Source organism: Rattus norvegicus, chromosome 19 (assembly GCF_036323735.1).
Source record: "Rattus norvegicus strain BN/NHsdMcwi chromosome 19, GRCr8, whole genome shotgun sequence".
In the NCBI taxonomy this organism is placed as follows: domain Eukaryota; kingdom Metazoa; phylum Chordata; class Mammalia; order Rodentia; family Muridae; genus Rattus; species Rattus norvegicus.
In genome coordinates, this window is record NC_086037.1 from 71183842 (window position 1) to 71203734 (window position 19893).

Sequence of the window (19893 nt, forward strand, 5' to 3'; positions counted from 1 at the left end):
TCTGGAGAGTTTGCCAGAGAAGTATCTGTGTTCTCTTGGACATTCACAGAGATTCATCTGATAAGAACTTTTAGAAAACACCAAATGACTTTCCAATCTCACTTTCTCATCCTAGAAGTGACTTCCACAGGACAGACGTGGGCATCACCTGATTTGTCATCTTCTCCAGGGAGAGTCACTTCATCTCCCAATATGAAAGGTCTTCCTTGGTACCCAAATGGGCTAGTGGCTGAGATGCACCCCCAGTCCATCCCTGATGGCCCAGGCCCCAGGTATTCCTCCAGAATGATTACAATGAGGAATTCCTCAGAGGAGACAATACAGGGTGTGTCTGCGTGGGAGGAGCCCTCAGCCACTGCTGGCTTAGGGTGATTCTTGAGCACAGGTATGATTATCCTATCATGTATGGAGGGAGAAGGACATGCTCCCTTGTACACACACATATACACACACATTACACACTACACACCACACTACACATACCACACACACACACACACACCACATATACCAAACACATATACCACCAGATATACCACACCGCGCATACACAACACACACACACACACACACATACACACCACTCTATACACACATACTACATACACATATACCACACATACCACATATACTACACACACACTACACACACACACACAACACACCATACCACACATACCACACACATATATTACCAGACATACCACACCGCACATACACACATACACAGGCACGTGCACACATACACACAGACACAGACACACACTCACCTCGCTACACACACATACACACCACACCACACATACCACACACATATACTACCAGACATACCGCACCGCACATACACACATACACAGGCATGTGCACACATACACACACACACCATACCACACATACCACACACATACACTACCAGACATACCATACCACACACATGCAGAGAGAGAGAGAGAGAGAGAGAGAGAGAGAGAGAGAGAGAGAGAGAGAGAAGTTTCCCAGACTTGAGAGGAGTCTGAGGAGGGAGGCTGCCCCTCTCACTATAGCTCCTATCCAAAGCTTGTCTGAGCATCCCTTGGGCCGTTCATCGACTATAACCATGAACATGCCACACAGTGAGATGCGTGCTCTCCCACTGAAGTGTGTGTGGGGGGGGTGGGTGCAGATGCTAACCACGTTCACACTCTGCTCCACACTCGTCCTTCAGCTAAGTCGGCTCCTTTTCCTACTCTTCCTTTGTGAAACAGGGTTGTCTGACACTTCCTCCCAGGGCATGGCTAAACATCACAGGTGACAAGTGACAGCGGATTTCAGAGCTCATCATCTTGCTCAATGTCCTAAGGCAAAACACAGTTATCCTTGATCTCCTATATCTTCTATGTTGTCAATCTTGTGTGAGGCTTCAGGGTCCCTACCATGCCCAGGTGTGATACTTGAGAAGTGCCACCTTGCACATACCTGTTCTATAATCAGTTTTGCACATGTATGTTCTGTAATTGTCTCTCTCGGGTACAGTGATCACAGACCACTCAGTGCTCTGGACTGAGCCTCAGTGCTTCTCACTGACTCCCTGACTCCCTGATGATTGATCCGCTCACGGGACGCGGGACACAACCCCATGGTCAGGAGAAAGTCCATGCTGTGGTGCGTTTGGTTAAGTGCCGGATAGAAACATGATGTAGCCTCATGTCCGCCATGTGGACGTGCCGATGGGCAGCAGAGGCACAGGCCTGGAGAGATCCCTGTTTACTGCTCAGACAGGAAGTGCAGGAAATGCAGCCACGTGTGGGCAGTGGCATCTCTGACTCTGTGGTGACCACGGATTGCTCTCCCTTCCACCTCTTGGCATTTTCACACATAAAGATAGGCAATTTACTTTTATTCACAGTGGTAGGAAGTGTTGGGAGTAAGTTGTGTAGGAGCTGGAAAGACACATCAGTTGGCAAGTCATAAGGACAGGAATTCAATCCCCATGTTTAAAAGTGGGGCCCAGGGAGACATTTCCATTGGTAAAGTACTTGCCATGCAAACGTGTGGACCAGGGTTCAGATCCCAGGACACACACAAAAGTTGGGTGGGTGTGGTGGCTCACCTATAGTTCTGGAACATGGGAAACAGAGACAGGAACTGTCAGAGCAAGCTGGCTAGCCAAAGTAACAGAATGGGTGAGCTCCAGGCTCAGTGAGAGATCCCACCTCAATACACCAGGTGGAGTACAACCAAGAAAGACACACAGAGTCAATGTTGGGCCTCTGCATACATGCTCACATGCACACACACATACACAGAACTCTCATTCACACGTGTGCATATAGCACGCACACATACACACATACACATATACGCATGCGTGTGCACACACAGGAGAACTCTCACACACATTTGCACATAGCACACACACACACATACAGACATGCAAACACATACATACACAAAGGAGAACTCTCACACGTGCACATAGCACACATACATACATACATACGTAAAAAATAATAAAAATAAAAAGATCAACATGATGAAAGATACTTGTAATCCCAACAAGTCAGAGTCAGGCAGATCCTTGGGCCTCACTGACCAGCCAACCTCGCATAATCAGTGAGCTGCAGGTCACTGAGAGACCCTGGCTCAGAAGCAAGATGAGCTATATCTGAGAAGTGACACCCAAAGTTGATGCCCAGCCTCCACACACAGGAGCACACAGGTGCCCACATACACACACACACACACACACACACACACACACACACACACACACAGGAGAACTCTCATTCATACATGTGCACATAGCATGCAGCATGCATACACACATACACATACACACACAGAACTCTCGTTCACACATGTACACACAGCATGCCCACATACACGCACAGGAGAACTCTCATACATACATCTGCACATAACACACACATACAAACATACATACACATATGCACAGTAAGGGAATTAGCATAATCAAGATGTCAAGGCTCAGGGCAAAGAAATGAGGTGATGACCTCCTTGTCTACTGTTCTTTATGAGTATAGGTCCATGTTGCTCTAAGTGTGCTCCAAGGCACCCTAGTCCCCAGCACAAGTGTCACATCTCTGACAAGCAAGGGGACTCACCTTGCCTGTGAACCTTGGATATTCCTACAACCCCTCTCTTCAGCATTCTCTAGACTTGCTCAGCCACAGAGCCATTTAGCTAGCATGCCGATGCCTATGCTACCCTTGGGAAACACAGTCCTAACTTAGTGCTGTTGTCTTTAGTTATATCATCGCGCTGGGTTGTTGTTGAGTGTCTTCGTTTCATTTGCTGTTGGTAATGCTCCCTTGGTGAGCAGGACGTGGAGAGACTGCAGAGCTAGAGAAAGCTTGGAGAGGCTTGGAGAGGCTCCAAGCAAAGTTAGCAGCACAGAACATGGGGGGCGGGGGAGGGTGGAAGGTTTGTGAAATAAAACACAGGCAGATGCAGTCTCATACAACTGTAAGCCCCGTGTTGAGGAGACAGAAACAGGAAGATCAGTATGTCAGTCAGCCTTGTTGAGTCAGTGGGTTCCAGGTTCTGTAAGAGACTCAGTCTGAGAACTAAGGTAGAGAATAATTGAGGTAGATACTGATGTCAACCCCTGGCTTACACACACATACACAGACATACACACGCACACACATATGCATGCACGTACACACATGTGCACACACATGTGCACACACATATGCATATACACAATGGACACAGACACACATGCTCACACACACAAATGCACACTCACACATGCATGCATACACATACACACATGCACGCACATGTGCTCACACATATGCATATACACAATGCACACATACACACATGCACACACATGTGCTCACACACCTGCACTTGTGTGAGTTGGTGGCATTCCGTCTGTTCACACAGCTTCTCAGCATCACAGCTTGGCCCCCCGTGTTGGCGAGCTCACCACACCGTATTGACTACCTTTCTCGTTGTTGCTGGGATAGTGTCAAGAAGCAAGTTAAGGAAGGAGGATCTATTTTAGCTCTGTTTGGGGACACGGACCACCACAGTGGGAAAGGTACAGTGGCCAACGTGTGACACTGCTCAGGACTGGCTTTCTTTGGTTTCCTCTTCCACTCAGCCCAAGTCCCCAACCCGTGGAGTGGTGCCACCCACTCAGGATGGGCTTCCTCCTTCACTTAACCCTCTCTGAAAACTTCCCCACAGAGAACACCCATAGTGTGCCTCAGCTGTGCCCTGGGTTTCTCCAAATCCAATCAAACACGACCTCTGCACTTTCATTAATAAAAGTCGTGGTTGAAGACGTACGCTAGACTCCTCGGTGAATCCCCAGAGTCTTACCATGAGCTTCACTCCTAAACAGATGTTGTCTTTATTTCTACCGCTTTTTAAAACATGAGCTCATGGCAGAGACAGGGATACTCCGAGAGCTTGAGCAGCACAGAGCTGCAGGGGCTGAGCAAGTCCGACAGGCAGTCAGTGGAAATTGAATCTGTCACACTTCTGCTGGAAGTGGATTCACTCTACCTTTTGAAAATCCACTGTAATTCAAGTCAGCAAACACTGGTGGGAAGGCCTGAAGCAAGAGGCCAGGCCTGTTCTTGTCACACTCTTGTGTCCCTCTCCACCCTAGGGCACTTGCAGAACCACATGGAAACTTGACTAGGCATCATGGCCATGGTTTCCCTGGGGTCTTCCAACTTAAAAATGGCCATGTCAGAAACCCGAGGGTATATATCCATCCCAGTCTGGCTTTAGATTCACTGTGTGGCCAAGAATGAGCTTCTGCTCCTCCTCCTCTAGCTACCGAGTGCTTGTATTACAGGTGTGCACCACCATGGTTCAGTTTATGCAGTGTTGAAGATGGTACCCAGAGCCTTGTGCATGCTAAGCTCTAACTGAGTTATATCCTAGTCCAAGCTGCATATCACTAAAACACAGGAGAGTTTGGCTTGGGCTAGCTATGGTCTCACTGAGTCACCACCTTGAGTTGGGATTTGCCCCATAGAAGTATGTTTCAGAAAGCATGCACTTTCGTTCAATTGAAACTGTTTAAATGACTGTTGAGGTTAATCAAAATACAGAGAGCGTTAAGCCCAGTATTTGGCGCCCATATCCTGCACCCCTGTTTGTGACTAGGGCCTCTAGGCAAATGTGTTTCTCCATTCAGCCAAGTACTGGGGAGATGCCATGAAAGGCAAGTTCTATATGTCTTCATCTGCCCACCCTCACACGCGACACCAGCTCTCTTACCTTCTCAGGGTCTTGGAGAACATGGGCTGGTACAGCCCAGTTGAGGGCTGCAGACTGACTTCTCCAAGTGGCACGCTTTCTGTGTCTATGGACTTTGTCACAGTAGCTGCCCAGAGCTTAAGGCTCTGAGGGGAAGCTTGAAGGTGAGGCTGATGGCCATCTGCAAGAAGCTGGGTAGAGTGGAATGTTCATTTGGGTGTGATATGTGGAATAAGAGGAGAATCACCTGCTTCTCAGAGCCAGGCAGAAAGGAACATCAATCAAGGACATTGTAGACATTGAAGTTCTTCACCCCCTCCATGAGGAATCCCTACGCCATATTGCAACCCAGCAACATGTAACATATGTCATGCAACATATATCATGTAACATGTAACATGTCAGCTGACATACATGAAGTGAAAAGCCAGACCTGGTGGTGCACATATGTTATCCTAATACTGAGAAAGCTGAAGTAACAGAACCTTAAGATCAAGACCAGCGCAAGCTACAGTAAATCCATGGCCAGTCTAGATACCTTGGTGAAAGGCTTCTTCAACACTCAAAGTGATGGTGAATGCTGGGGTTGTGGCTAAATGTTAGGAACTTGCCTGGCATTCCAAGGCCCTGGGTTTGCATTCCCAACACCACAAATATGTCAGGCTGGGGGATGTAGCTCAGTTAGTAGAGTGCTTGCCTAGCATGCATGAAGCCCTGGGTTCAAGCCCTACTCTTTCATAAACTGGATGTGGTGGCACACAGCTGTAATCCTTGAACCAGGAAGGAACAAGTAGAGGCATTGGAAGTTCAAGGTCATCTTCAACTCCATAGCAAGTTTGGTGGCACACTGGGACATATAAGACCTCGTGTTTCAGTTTCTCCACATTCTGGAAATATGTTCCTCAAACTCACCATGCACATCACCTGTTGACGTCAGGTCCAGTTCAAGGGTCTGGGTCTGGAGCCCAAGAGTTTGCCATTCTTTTTTTTTTTTTTTTTTTTTTTGTTCTTTTTTTCGGAGCTGGGGACCGAACCCAGGGCCTTGCGCTTCCTAGGTAAGCGCTCTACCACTGAGCTAAATCCCCAGCCCCAAGAGTTTGCCATTCTAAAAGTCCCCCAGAGCAATGCTGAAGGCTGCTGATGGAGCCTGACCTGGGGGTCACTCCCTGTGGTCCAGTGTCCTCAGGGGTAGGAAACCTAGCTAGCATACATCTTCCAGATGTAGCCCAGAGCATTGCCTGCCTTCCTGCCCCCGCGTGGTTGCCAGGGATCCAACTATGAGTTCAGCCAGAAGTCTGAAGACCCAGCTAACACCCCTTCTCTTCTTCAGGGGAGGAGCGCCCCCGGGAGCCCCCGGGCCCTGCAGAGGCCCAGGCGCCAGCTGGGACGGAGGCTGGCGGGAGGACCAGCCGGCACCACTGGACATGTTCTCAGGAGCAGCTCAGAAAGGTCTTCTGGGGAGTGGCTGTCGTGTTCTGCGTGTGTGCCTCCTGGTCGGGGTCCACGCAGCTCGCCAGGCTGACTTTCAAGACCTTCGACGCACCCTTCACCCTGACGTGGTTTGCCACCAACTGGAACTTTCTGTTCTTCCCATTGTACTACGCAGGTCACGTGTGCAAGTCCACAGAGAAGCAGTCTGTGAAACAGAGATACAGGTAGGGACTCCTAGACCGACAATCACTCACCTGGGGCTGTTCCCCAAGTGCCAGGCAGCCGAGTTGACCCTGGAAGCCAGCGCTGGTGGGCAGCGGGAGGGGCCAAGGGTGAGACACCACAGTAAATGCACCTGCTCTGTCCCGAGGTCAAGGTCAGAATTCTCTCTGCCTTCTGTGATAAAGCCTCCACTCTTCACCTCCACACCTCCACCCTAGCAGCCCATGTCTACATCATAGGGAACAGGTAGCATCTGGTAGAAAGAGCCATGGTGGTCTTGGAGGCATAGAAATGGAAGCAGAACCTTCACTCTGGCAAGGAGAGTGAAGCGTACTGAGGTCAAGGACGGAGGTGGTGGGAACCAGATGCTTGGGGCAGCTCACTGCCTTTAACCTCTTTCTGATTTCCACACATCTTCCCTCAGGTGAATGATAGAATGAGTTTGAGCGTCTGACAACAAGGCAGGGTGCATAGTTAACAAACCACATCATCTCCCACAGAATGACGACCCACACCTCACCATACGGCAGGCCCCCTGGGCCCTTCCTGAGAGCTGTTGGTATGACCCACAGGGTTTCATATTATCATACCCGTGGTTGCTCTGTGTCCAACATGGGCTGCATCCAAGGGCTGTCTTAATCTGTCTTGCCTGAAACACCCAAGAAAGACTGTTGGCTGGCATGACACTATTGACCCTGGAAAGCTGTTTGTCACCAGTTCCTGCCTGGGGTTGAACAAAAGCGAGAAGTCATAGGCGTTCCCTTCTGGCCTCACCACCTTCCTCCAACCATACCCATCCATCCATTATATGACCCCTTAAGGTTGCTGTCCTAGGCGGCATCTCTGCTGCTGTGATAAAACACTGACCGAAAACAACCAGAGAGGGGAAGGAAACAATTGGTTTGTCTTGGGTGTCTTTATCACACTACATCATTGAGAAAATCCAGGGCAGAAGTTCAAGGCGGGAACTGAAGCGGAGGCCATGCAGGGTGCTGCTTACTGGCTCGCCCTCCAAGGCTTGCTCAGCCTGCTTTCTTACAGCACCCAGGACTACAAGCCCATGGAGTAGCACAACGTACAGGCCAATCTGATGCAGGAAATTCTCTCGTTGAGGTTCCCTCTTCCCAGATGACTCCAGTTTGTATCAATTTGTAAAAAAACACAAAAAAGCAAGGAAGGAAGAAAAGGAGGGAGGGAGGGAGGGAGGGAAGACAGTTGCAAAATCCCACAACAACCCAGTTCAAATCTGGAGCCTGCCTGAAGTTGCCCTTAGGGGTCACAAGATAAAGAACATCACTGAGCCCAGGGAGAAAAGCAGTTGGACACTGAATAAAGCAGTCTTTATTGGAACCTAATTTTATCTGAGAAATATGCCATTGTGTTGGCATATTGTCACACAGTTAGAGCTGGAATCCTTTAAGAATCGACCTGTAAGGCAGGACACAAATGCGAGAGGAAAGGGCTCTGATGGCGTTTGCACGGAGCCCCAGGACCAGCCTCCCGTGCCCTTTCGGGGTCTGGGGACAAGAACCCAGAACCCACAGGGTCTTCCGTGCTGACTTAAGGCAACAGCTTCTGAGCCAGCCAGAAATGGCTGGGGAGATGCTTAATGCAGCAAGCAATCCTGAACAGCTGCCAAGACAGGAAGCAAATAGATTTAGGAACTGTGAGTGGGACCCAAGAAATCCCCACAGGCAGGAAGATATAATGCCCTGAGTCATGGGGAAGAGCAGGCATCCAGGAAAGGAGGCATTTGATAGTTAAGTGGTCCTGAGTGTATCAGCCTATAATTAGGAGACAAGACAAATGCTCCCTCTGGTTCCCATCAACCATGCACACCGAAAGAGTCCCCGAACCTCAAAGGTAGCATGGCACCATCCCAAACACAGGCAGTAGGGACAGTCCACCTGAGGACAGGATTGACTGCTGACACTTGGGAGCAGGGATAGCCTAGCTAGCACAACTTAAACTGTTGGGCTGAAAAACACAGAGCAGTGTTAAACTCAAGGTGGTGGCAAGGTCAGAGGAAGCAAGACAGAAAGACTACAGGGAAAGATTAGTCAAAGAGAAACAAAGTCCCAAGGCCTGGGCTCCAGTTGACTGGCTTCCTGTGCAAGCATCCAGGAAAAGTCTAGAAAGTAGGCTGGTGAGATGGCTCAGGAGGGAAAGGCATTTGCCCTAAGCCTGACAACCTGAATTCAGGCCCCAGGACTCACATGTTGGAGAGAGGAATGGACAACCTAGGAGTTGTCCTCTGATCTCCACTTGTAGGACATGATATGCATGTACCTGAACCACCCCACCCTCTATGCTGGCTGCCTCCACGCACAATAAAGAAAATGGAGATGTGGGTTAGTGGCTAAAGGTGCTTGTTGCTCTTGCAGAGAACTGGAGTTTAGTTCCTAGACACCCACACTGGACAGCTCACAACCATCTGTACCTTCAGTTCCAATGAATCCAGTGCCCTCTTCTGGCCCCTGTGGGTACCAGCATACACACACACACACACACACACACACACACACACACACACACACACACAAACACATACACATACACACATACACACACAAACATACACATACACACAAACATACACATACACACATACACACACAAACACACATACACACATACACATACAAACATACACATACACATACAAACATACACACACATACACATACACATACATACATACACACACATACACAAACATACACATACAAACATACACATACACACATACACACACAAACATACACAAATACACATACAAACACACACAAACATACACCACATACACACATACACACACATACATACATACATACACATACACAAACATACACACAAACACATACACATACACACATAAACACACAAACACACATACACACATACATGCAAACATACACACATACACATACAAACACACACAAACACACATACACACATACATGCAAACATACACACATACACACATACACACATACATATACACACATACATACACACATATATGCACATACACATACAAACACACAGATACACACATACACACACAAACATACAGATACACACATACACACAGATACAAACATATATATATTTATGTTTATATTTATATATATATAAGTAATGATAAAAAAACATTTAAAAGAGTCATAAAGGGGGCTGGGGATTTAGCTCAGTGGTAGAGCGCTTACCTAGGAAGCGCAAGGCCCTGGGTTCGGTCCCCAGCTCCGAAAAAAAGAACCAAAAAAAAAAAAAAGAGTCATAAAAAAGAATTTGGCTCACTGCAAGTTGCCTGAGAACAATGGGGAGAAGCAGATGATTGGAAGACAAAGCTGACTTACACCTTGCCCAGTTTATATCTCAAAGATTATCCCACCCCAATGCGGTCTTTTCTAAGCATGGGCTGTAGAAGTTCTGTGGCTAGATGAGGATGCTCACAGTATCTGGGGAAGCATGAACACCCCACTGGGGTGAGGGGAGGTAGCCAGGAGAGCCAGAAGAGCCTGAGGAGGTCACCTTTGTCATGACGCAGATGGGGAGGGTTTTAAACAGTCTAGGATGCACAGGTTGTGGAAAAATACTAGAATCCCATCTTTCATCTTTGTGCTTTAATCAAAATTGATGCTAGAGGAAGCCTTAGCTGATGCCGAGATGGGTCTCTTGGCAGAGAGCACTAGCAGAGATCTGAGGGAACAGGAGCCAAGCAGAGACCTGTGGCCTCGAGAAAGAGGCTGGATGGTGAAACAGCTTCTCTGGGGATTTCAGGAAACGCAAAGCTTCTCACTCCTGAGCAAAAGCTGGGGGTGAGGGGTGCAAAGGGAAGCGGGTGTGTGGCACCTAGTGTTGAGCAGAGAGCTAAGTCTCTGGGTCCTTGTGTCAGGACATCTGATTCAATGGGTCTGGGTGGACCGAAAGTTGCCATTCTAAGTCATGTTCAGGAGGCCATGTGCTGCTAGCCGGTGACTAATTGGCTATTCTTAGCTGGCAGCTTTCCAAAATGTCCTGATCCAGGGCTGGGAACATGGCTCAGCCAGTAACTAGAGTCCGTGTCTATAGCACACATGTAAAAGCAAGGCAGACATGGAAACCTAGAGACAGAGATGGGGGGGATCCCTAATGCAAGTCAGCAAGCAAGGGACTCAGTGAGAGACCGTGCCTTAGCACATGAAGTGATGAGACTGAGGAAGACACCCCAGTGTCCACCTCTGGTTTCCACACACACACACTTAGACACATGTGCACCCCCATGTAAATGCTACAGGCCTGACTGAGCAGAGGATCCAAGAGTCACTTGGCCACATAGAACAGATGGCTGCTTCAGTATCTGAGTTCTGCTTCTGCTCCACTCCCGAGGGAAGGCTCCGTGCATGCACTACATTCTCAGAGCTGGGCTGTTAATAAACGGAGGCTTACACACGCGAGCGCCCTGGTGTCTGCAGGGCCCTGGTGTCTGCAGCTCAGTGCACGGACTTGAGGAAGGAGAATCCACTGAGGTCTCCTCTGTGGGCTCCAGCGGGCTAGGTAGTCTGTACTTTATGCGTTGTGGGAGAGCTGAGCACCACAGCACCATGAGGGCATTCGTCTTGGAGAAATGAGCTCCCAGTCCTGGAGGTTTCGGACATTGTTCTAGAGCATTGGCCAGGTGCCTCACACTCAGATACAGGCATCAGGAAATAGAAGTGGGCGAGTCACAGGCCCACCGACTTGGGCTTTCTGTTCTTGCTGTGGGCCTCCCAGTGAGCCCTCTCTAACCCCAGGTGTCACGTGTCCCAGCTGAGGGTTCTCTCCTTCTCACTGACGGCTAGGATGTCCCAGCAGATAGCCAGGACTCAGGGAAGGCTCTGCAGCATTACCCAATTAAATACTCAAATTGATCTTGGCACTGGTGGTGTTTCTCCCTACACGGCCCAATGTTCTGGGTTTCTGAATGAAAGGCACACACAGACTTTATATTTTGAAATGCCTAAGGCAGCTCAATAGCCAGGCTACTTCCTAATCTCTACGTGGCTCATCCACCTCCCTCTGATGTTCCTGGGGTTATTACTAAAGTCTATATTTCATCTTTGCTGACCTGGACCCAGTCGGGCAGCCATCTTTGAAAAGATGTCCTGCATGGTGGCTGTGCTCTCTGCCTCTCACCTTCTCAGGCCTGGCCTCCCTCCTCTCCTGGTCATGGCGGATCTCCTTCCTCTCCTTTCTCTCTGTCCCTAGTCCAGGAATCCTAAGTCCTGCCTCTGTCTGCCATGCCCAGCCATTGGCCTCGGGCATCTTTATTTACCAATCAGAACCAACTGGGGGCAGGGTCCCTGGAACAGGAAGATGGCATCTCAGACCCAGGAGTACCAGGGTCAGCAGAATCCAAAATGGAACAGATGGAGCCTTTGCAGCCTTGTCAGTGAGCCTTCCAGAAACTCCAGCCCTAGTGACCCGCTTTCAAAAGCAAGCACGGACAAGACCTTCTACCCCTGGCCGCCGCCAAAAAGGAAGATGGGGAAAGAGAGAAGGGACAGAGAGGCGACGGCAGCTCTTCTCAGCTTTTGTAGTTCTAGGCTTCCAAAACAGCACTCAGAGACAAGGGCCATCCCATATCCCGTGTCTTCAGCTTTCGAGCTGAGTGCATAAGTAGGCACAGGTTGCTGCAGGAACGGCGTCCACCTTGCAGGGACAAATTTCAGTGTTTGCAACTAGATATTCATCAGTCCAGTCTGAAAAGGGTTCTTGTGTATCAAGGAGAGACACTGGGAAGCAGTGATCAGAGAGCTTTTCCTCTCAGAGCTCAAAGGCTGGGGAGTGAGCCAGAGAGGGAGTGCATGAGCGGGGCCAGGAAGAAGAGTCCCAGGGGTGCATGCCCCAGGGCACAGGGGAAAAGCTAAGAGGAATCGAGGCTGGACAAACAGATGGTTCCTGGATGCCAAGGGAGGTATGGAACATTCTAAGCAGATGGAGAAGCTGGATCCTAGGAGGTGTGTGGGTGAGAGCAGATCCCAGGGAGCCCCTGCTCCGTGCAGAAGAGGTTCAGAGCTGGCATGACTCCCAGAGCTACCGCAGTGACAACCAGGTTGCAGGTTTTAAAACCACTCATAGAGAGTGTGATGGAGCCGGGCTGCAGGCCAGGTTAGCTCACCAAACACCTTCTTAATGTCTGCCTTACCAGGACATGTAGGCAGGTGTGGATGAGACAGATGTTGTCCTATCCCTAAAGACCTCACAGAGTGGGAACGAAGCCCACAGAGAACCAGAGTGGAGCATGAGGGGGAGGTAGGCGACACTTGAGGCAGACAGACTTGACAGCATCGTGGCTGCTAGGACAGGGCAGACTGGATCCTAGAACAGGGATGGCCTGTGGCTCTGTTCTTTGCATATATGTATTAGAGTGTCTGTGTGTGTGCGGATGTGTGTGGATATGTGTGTGGAGGCTAGAGCTCAACCTTAGACCTCACCCCTCAGATGCAATAACCTTGCCTTTTCACTTTGGGACAGGGTTTCTCTCGGGCCTGGGACTCAGTGATTAGGTTAGGCTGTTGTCCAGAAGCACCAGGGAATGTCTGTCCCTATTATCACACCTGGCTTTTCATGTGGGTTCTGGGGATCAAACTTGGGTCCTCATCCTTCAAGGTTTTGAGAAGACTGATAGCATCTGAGCCATTGCAGGAAGGAGGATTCCTGGAGTCACTCATGTAGCCTCTAACAGCATATATCCTTGTGTTTCGTGTCATAGGTGGGATGAGTGTCGGGTATCTCTTTGGAGGGGGAGGGGTGTGTGCAAGTAAGAGAGCTGTAAATCTAGAGCCAGGGCTCCTGTTTGGAATGCTCACTTTCTTTTTTGGACATATATTTGGACATATATATATATATATATATATATATATATATATATATATAGTATTTGTGAAAATCACTTCTACCTCCGAGTTTGCTGAGCTGCAGTGTGGTGAAGGTAAGTCTTCTCCCCACATAGTTCGGAGCAGTTTTTCCAGGCACTGCGGTAAATACGAAGGTGTAGCAGGACAGCAGGAATCAGCACTACCCTTCACCTCCTGACTCCTCATATGTTGTGCCCATGCTGAGTGAAGTCTTCTCTCCCCTCCCCTCCCCTTGCTCACTCTGAGCCCCAAGCCCACTCAGTCCGTCCTTCCCAACAGCAGTTCATTATCAGCTGCTCCTAGAAACAGAGGAGCCAAGCGCTCCATTCCAGGAGGATCTGTTAGCTCCCAGTCTGAGGGGAACACCCACCTCCGCCTGGCTCCATCTTTCTCTGCAGTACTAGGCTCCAAGTAAGGGAGCACATCCTTTATTCATTTGTTGTAAAAATTATTTAAATCCAAGTCCGGAATTTCGACACCACATTAGCTATTTAAGTTCCCAGATGAAAGACTCACAACCTTTGTATTTACAATTAGCCTTAAACAGTACAAAAGCTGGCCAGCTTTCCTACCCTCTGTGTTTATTAGAATCTACTTTCCTATTGATAGCCCCGAGTTATTACTTATTGTGCTGCATCTGGGCTGCTCTTAGCTCTGATTGGGCAGCCCTAAGGACCATGCTCTCTAGACTCCTAACCCATGGCAGCTTCTCCTTCCTCCTCTCCTCACCTTCTTCCTCCTCATGGTTCCTCTCTGACCCCAAGCCCATGAAACCTAAACCCCACCTCTGTCTCTGTCTATTAGCTGTTGACATCTTTATTTACCAACCAGAAATAACTTGGGGGCAAGGTCACTTAGCATGTTACATGTAGACTCTCTCTCTGGGACAACTAGGTCTTGGGGGTCCACATTTAGCAATAGATAGCAATAGATCAAACCTCAACACTCATTTATTTCCTTCAAGAAGACAAAATCCATGAGGGTGTAAGGGTTTGAAAAATGCTGAAGGAAGACCCCAGACTCAGATACTATGCAAAAAAACAAAGAGCATTTATTCTGCAGAAACATCTAGGATACTATGGTCACCATCGTTCAGAATAGCAACAGAGACAAAGACATTCAAATCCCTTTTATTACAGAATTCCTTAATTGCTTCTGAGATAGTAACAGATTCCTAAAACTTAGGGGACATTCCAAGGGGGTTACAAAAACCATTAACCAAAGGTTATAAAAAAGATATACTCCACAGGACCACAGGTGCAAAAAATAGGAGGTAAGATATTGACTGGGTCTATCTGTATAAAACTTCAAGGACAGCTTAGTTATGGTCTTTAACTTTCCACCAGCCTGTAAGATAGTAACAAACGTTAATGTTTAGCCAGATAATTGTTCCCTAGTGGATATGTACATAGACAATCTCTACTATAAACCTCTTTTTCAAGTTATGACCTGGATTTATGTGCAAACTCGTAGTGACTTTTTACCATGTGAACACACACTCTGAAAGTCAGTCCTAAGAGTCCTAAGAACAAAGAGAAGAGGCAGGCCTCCCTCCCCTTTTCCTCCCTAAGACTTTAACCCAGAGCTTTGCAACTCCTGCAGAGATAGAACAAAAGGCTTCTTTACCTAGCCTTCCACTGTTCTCACCATGAGGTGCCAAACCAAATAGTACAGCCTCCAGCCCCAGAGCAACTCAGACAGGCAGATCAGCTGCAGAAGCAAAGTACTTTTCACTTATTATGGATAGCAAATGGTTCATGGTCTAGTTTCTGAGTGGAGACAAAATGGACTCTTCAAGGGTTCACAAATTAAGTCTTACATTTTACTGTGACACTGTTGCTTGTCTTCATAACTGGTTTGAACACGATTTTGGGGCTGCAATTTTTGATTTGGCTCATGTTTGTAGCCTGGTGGTTGACAATGAAAATTACAAAGGAGCGTACTCAGGCCCAGAGGCCATTTTAATGAAAGCAAAATGCAGCTCCTATTAACATGCACACACGTGCACATAGCCAACTGAGGATCAGGGACTCCATGTCTAGATGCGAAGTTGCAGCAGGTCTCCTGTGTCAGCAAAGAAAGAAGTGACCCAGGGTGATTTGCATGGGTGTCTGTTTTAGGGTGGTACTTAAACTAGGATTTATTTTGTAAAAGCAAAACAGAGCCTGAAGAGAAGGCTCAGAGGTTAAGAACACTGATTTTCCAGAAGATCTGGGTCCAGTTCCCAGCACCTTCCTGGCAGCTAACAAGTATCTGTAACTCTTATTTCAAAGATTCCAATGCCCTCTTCTGGCCTCTGTGGGCACTCTACACACGTAGTACACAGACATAAACATAGACAGGACACTCACACACATAAAATAAAAATAGTGGACCTTCAAAAAAAACAGTCAGGCATGGTTCACATGCCCTGTCACCCCCAGGCAGATACAACATCATATTGCTGGCTTAGCACACTGAGTGCCTTCCAGCATGTGCCCCCATACACACTTCTCTGTAAAGAGCTCTGAGTTCACACTTCAATATGATGTAGTGGATTCCAGACAGTTCCTGGCTGTGCGTTTCTGAAGCACTTTTTAGCTGCACTGGGACAAGTCAGAGCTGAGGCAACAGCTCCTGGTCTCTCCTGCTTTCCTAAGCCAGCTGGTTGGTCTGCTGCCTAGGGTCTTAGTTATTCCTTGAACAGATAATGGGGACTGGCTCAGAGTTCAGCAGATTTAACACTGTGCTTTCAGGTCCTATATGGACTGGCCACTGAGCTGTTGCCTCAGTTGCTTGCATTTTATCAAAAGGTCAACCCCAGGTCAACTCCAGAGCCTGTGTGTGTGAAGGTATGTGCTTAAAGAATGGAAGCACTTATGTGGCTGCCATGCCACACCAGAGGAATTACGTCTTGGGGCAGAGAGTATGTCAAGATATCCCTGGCTAAAGTAGAGATTTGTTAATGTTGTATCATAAGTATCAAGATCTCTGAACATTTTCAAGGTCAGTTTAGCAGGTTTAAGGCAAGAAAAGCCAGCCTTGGACGATGGGAGTAAAATCCCTAGCACCCATGTAGAAAGCTGAGTGCAGTGGGCACTTTCAATTCCAGTGCTGGGGAGGCAGAGACGGGCAGCCGATCGATACCTGGGGTGCTGGTCAGCCAGCCTAGCTTTCCTGTTGAGTTGGTTCCAGCTCAGTGAGGAAATCTGTTTCAGAACAAAACATACCACATGCACACACACACACACACACACACACACACACACACACACACACACACACTTCTATACCACAAACATACACACACACACATAGCACACCACACACATATACACACATGCAGGCACACACACACACACACACACACACACACACACACACACACATATACACCACAAACATAAAAACACAAAGCACGGGGTTGGGGATTTAGCTCAGTGGTAGAGCGCTTGCCTAGCAAGCGCAAGGCCCTGGGTTCAGTCCCCGGCTCAAAAAAAGGAACCAAAAAAAAAAAAAAACCACAAAGCACACCACACATATATATGCACATATACATATCTATACCACAAATACACAAACCTACACACACATACACATGTAGACACACACACACACACACACACACACACACACACACACACACAAAGCTGGGTTCTGAAAGGAGGAAACCCTTTACTCTAATGGTTTTGAGGAGCTGTCAGCACTGCATACCAGATAATGAGGAAGATTCCTTGGGTGTGGCATATAAAAGATGCAGAGACTTGCCATGTGTGTCGTCTTGGTTCACAGTCCGTAGCCAAGAGGCCGAGGCTCCACTCAACGTTACCTGCTAATGTTGAAGGAGTTTTCACCTTTTCTGTTATGTTTAGTCAAGACAGTGACCAACTGATAGGCAAGCTGAAACTTAAAAAGTCTCACATTTAGCATAAGGGAGTTTACCTAGAGACTTAGAGCAATCAGAAAGGGACTTGCAGAAACCTCTGATCCAGTTTGTTCCTGTTATCGAAAATATCATCAATGTGTTCAAAGGGAAAGTGTCAGGGCCCCTTGCTCCCCAACAGCCCTAGAACTCTCCATAAATACATCTAAGAAAGAGGTGGTAGAAAGCAGTCTTCCCTCATAGGAAGGAACCTAGGGGCAGTGCCTGGGCAGGGCAGAACAACACACAATGGGGCATGTTCTGGACACTGCATATTAAGGAGCAAGAACACAGGCTTGCCACTTCTGCTATAGAAGCACGGTTGTGATGGTTTACATGTGCTTGGCCCAGAAAGTGACACTATTAGGAGGTGTGGCCTTGTTGGAGTAGGTGTGTCACTGTGAGTGTGGGCTTTAAGACCCTCATCCTAGCTGACTGGAGGTGAGTCTTCTCTCCTGTCTGCCTTTGGAACAAGAAGTAGAGTTCTCAGCTCCTCCATGCCTAGATGCTGCCATGTTCCTGCGTCGATGATAATGGGCTAAACCTATGAACCTGTAAGCCAGCCCCAATTAAATGTTGTCCTTATAAGAGTTGCGTTGGTCATGGTGTCTGTTCACAGCAGTAAAACCCTAAGACAGCAGTCAAGTCAACTCCGAGACTTCTACATGAACAAATGCTCACGACAATAGCTTCAGCTTGTTCCCTGACTACCTCATAACTTAATTACCCGTTTATTTTACTCTGTGTCCTGACATATGGTTGGTTACCTCTCCTCGGCTTCATATGACTATCTACTCCAGAGTTCTGGCAAATCGCCCCATTTATTCTATGAGTTCCACATGGCTGGTTACCTTCTTCTTACTTTCATGGGTCTGCCTCCTCCAGCATTCAGGACAAATCTCCCATGTGCCTGCCTCTTTCCCAGAATTCCTCGCCCCTCCCCCTGCAGGAACTCCCGCCTCCTACTTCCTGCCTCAGCTCATTGGTCATAGGCTGTTTTATTGATGGGTGAATGCTTTATACACAGTGCTCCAGAGAGTCTCTACATTCTACACCTCAACTCTTTCCTGAAAGACAGAGCCTCTTACTGCCCATTACGAAGGGTTGCTGTTGGGATTGCCTGCTCCCAGGGCACCACAGTTCCTGTGCATCATGTGCTCGAACTGAATAGAATAAGTATGTAAACCTAAACTGTGCTTGACCTAGGGGTTTCCTACTGTTCTCTGGGACATGGAATATAGATCCCAAAAGTCAAGCAAAATAATGCTTGTTCTTTCCAGGTAGTAAAATGACGGTGGTTGTGGTGATGATGGTGATGGTGATGTAGTAATGGCGATGATGATGGTGGTAGTGGTGATGGTGGTGGTGGTGATGTGGTAATGGTGATGATGACGGTGATGGTAGAGATGATGGTGGTGGTAGCGTTGATGTTGATGTTTATATGAAACTGACGGAATCAGAAAAGCCGCACTGCTGGTATGAAGCATGTGGCAGGAAGGCTGGCATTGTATGGTGTCATTTCATGCTACTGTTGTGGGGAAGCATTCAGAAATGAGCTTTAGGACACACACTGATGTGGAAGAAGCATTGTGTTCATCCCCTGTCCAGTCATCCGAGAACATCCCTGAGAGACAGATGAAAGTGTGAGGTGATTCGTTTGTCTAGAAAACAAGGTCCTGTCAAGCTCTCAGCGTGCCTGAAATATCAAGGCAGAACGTGCTGTTGCTATGCACGGTGTCAGAGTGGACGTATCTTTGCCATAACATCCTTCTGTGTGGCCACTCTCTTGGCCTTTCTGTATATTGTGCAGCTCTGGCTAGGCTGGCAGCATTGACTGACCTATGCCTCCTGGGAGAAGACATTATAGGGGTCTCACACAGGTGTCCCTCTTGCTACATGACTTGCCTGGCCCTTGGATACAGAAGGCCATGGAAGCCTTTCTTGGAAAGAAGTGACCCCAAGTGTGGCAAGAGGCTGGTTCAAGTTCTCAGCCTGCAGCTTGCGTATCTGGTCTGCATAGGATGGCTGTGAGCATTCCTGAATCTGAATGCTTACAAGTATGTAAATGGCATGAATACAGATTGTAGGTTTAGGGTGCAAATCACCTCCCCAAGAGCCTGAGCCTTGATGGTGGCTACTGCTGCTGGACAGTGGGTCCTTTGGTGGGGGATATAATCCGTGTCAGTATTCTACATTAAGGTTCGTGCATGTATGTGTATGTTTGAGTGCATG

At 48.1% G+C, this 19893-nt stretch overlaps 1 protein-coding gene across 4 annotated transcripts in view; it reads left to right on the plus strand.

Moving 5' to 3' along the window:
* Slc35f3 (solute carrier family 35, member F3) overlaps positions 1–19893 on the plus strand; it is a 270686-nt gene that overhangs the window by 183698 nt on the left and 67095 nt on the right. For 2 of the 4 annotated variants that reach the window (XM_017601462.3, XM_039098216.2), the window contains one exon: positions 6557–6881. The exons of the other annotated variants lie outside the window; for them this stretch is intronic. In XM_017601462.3, coding sequence (XP_017456951.1) covers positions 6557–6881 — 325 coding nt within the window. The remainder of the gene's footprint in view (positions 1–6556; positions 6882–19893) is intronic. 4 annotated transcript variants of the gene reach the window in all.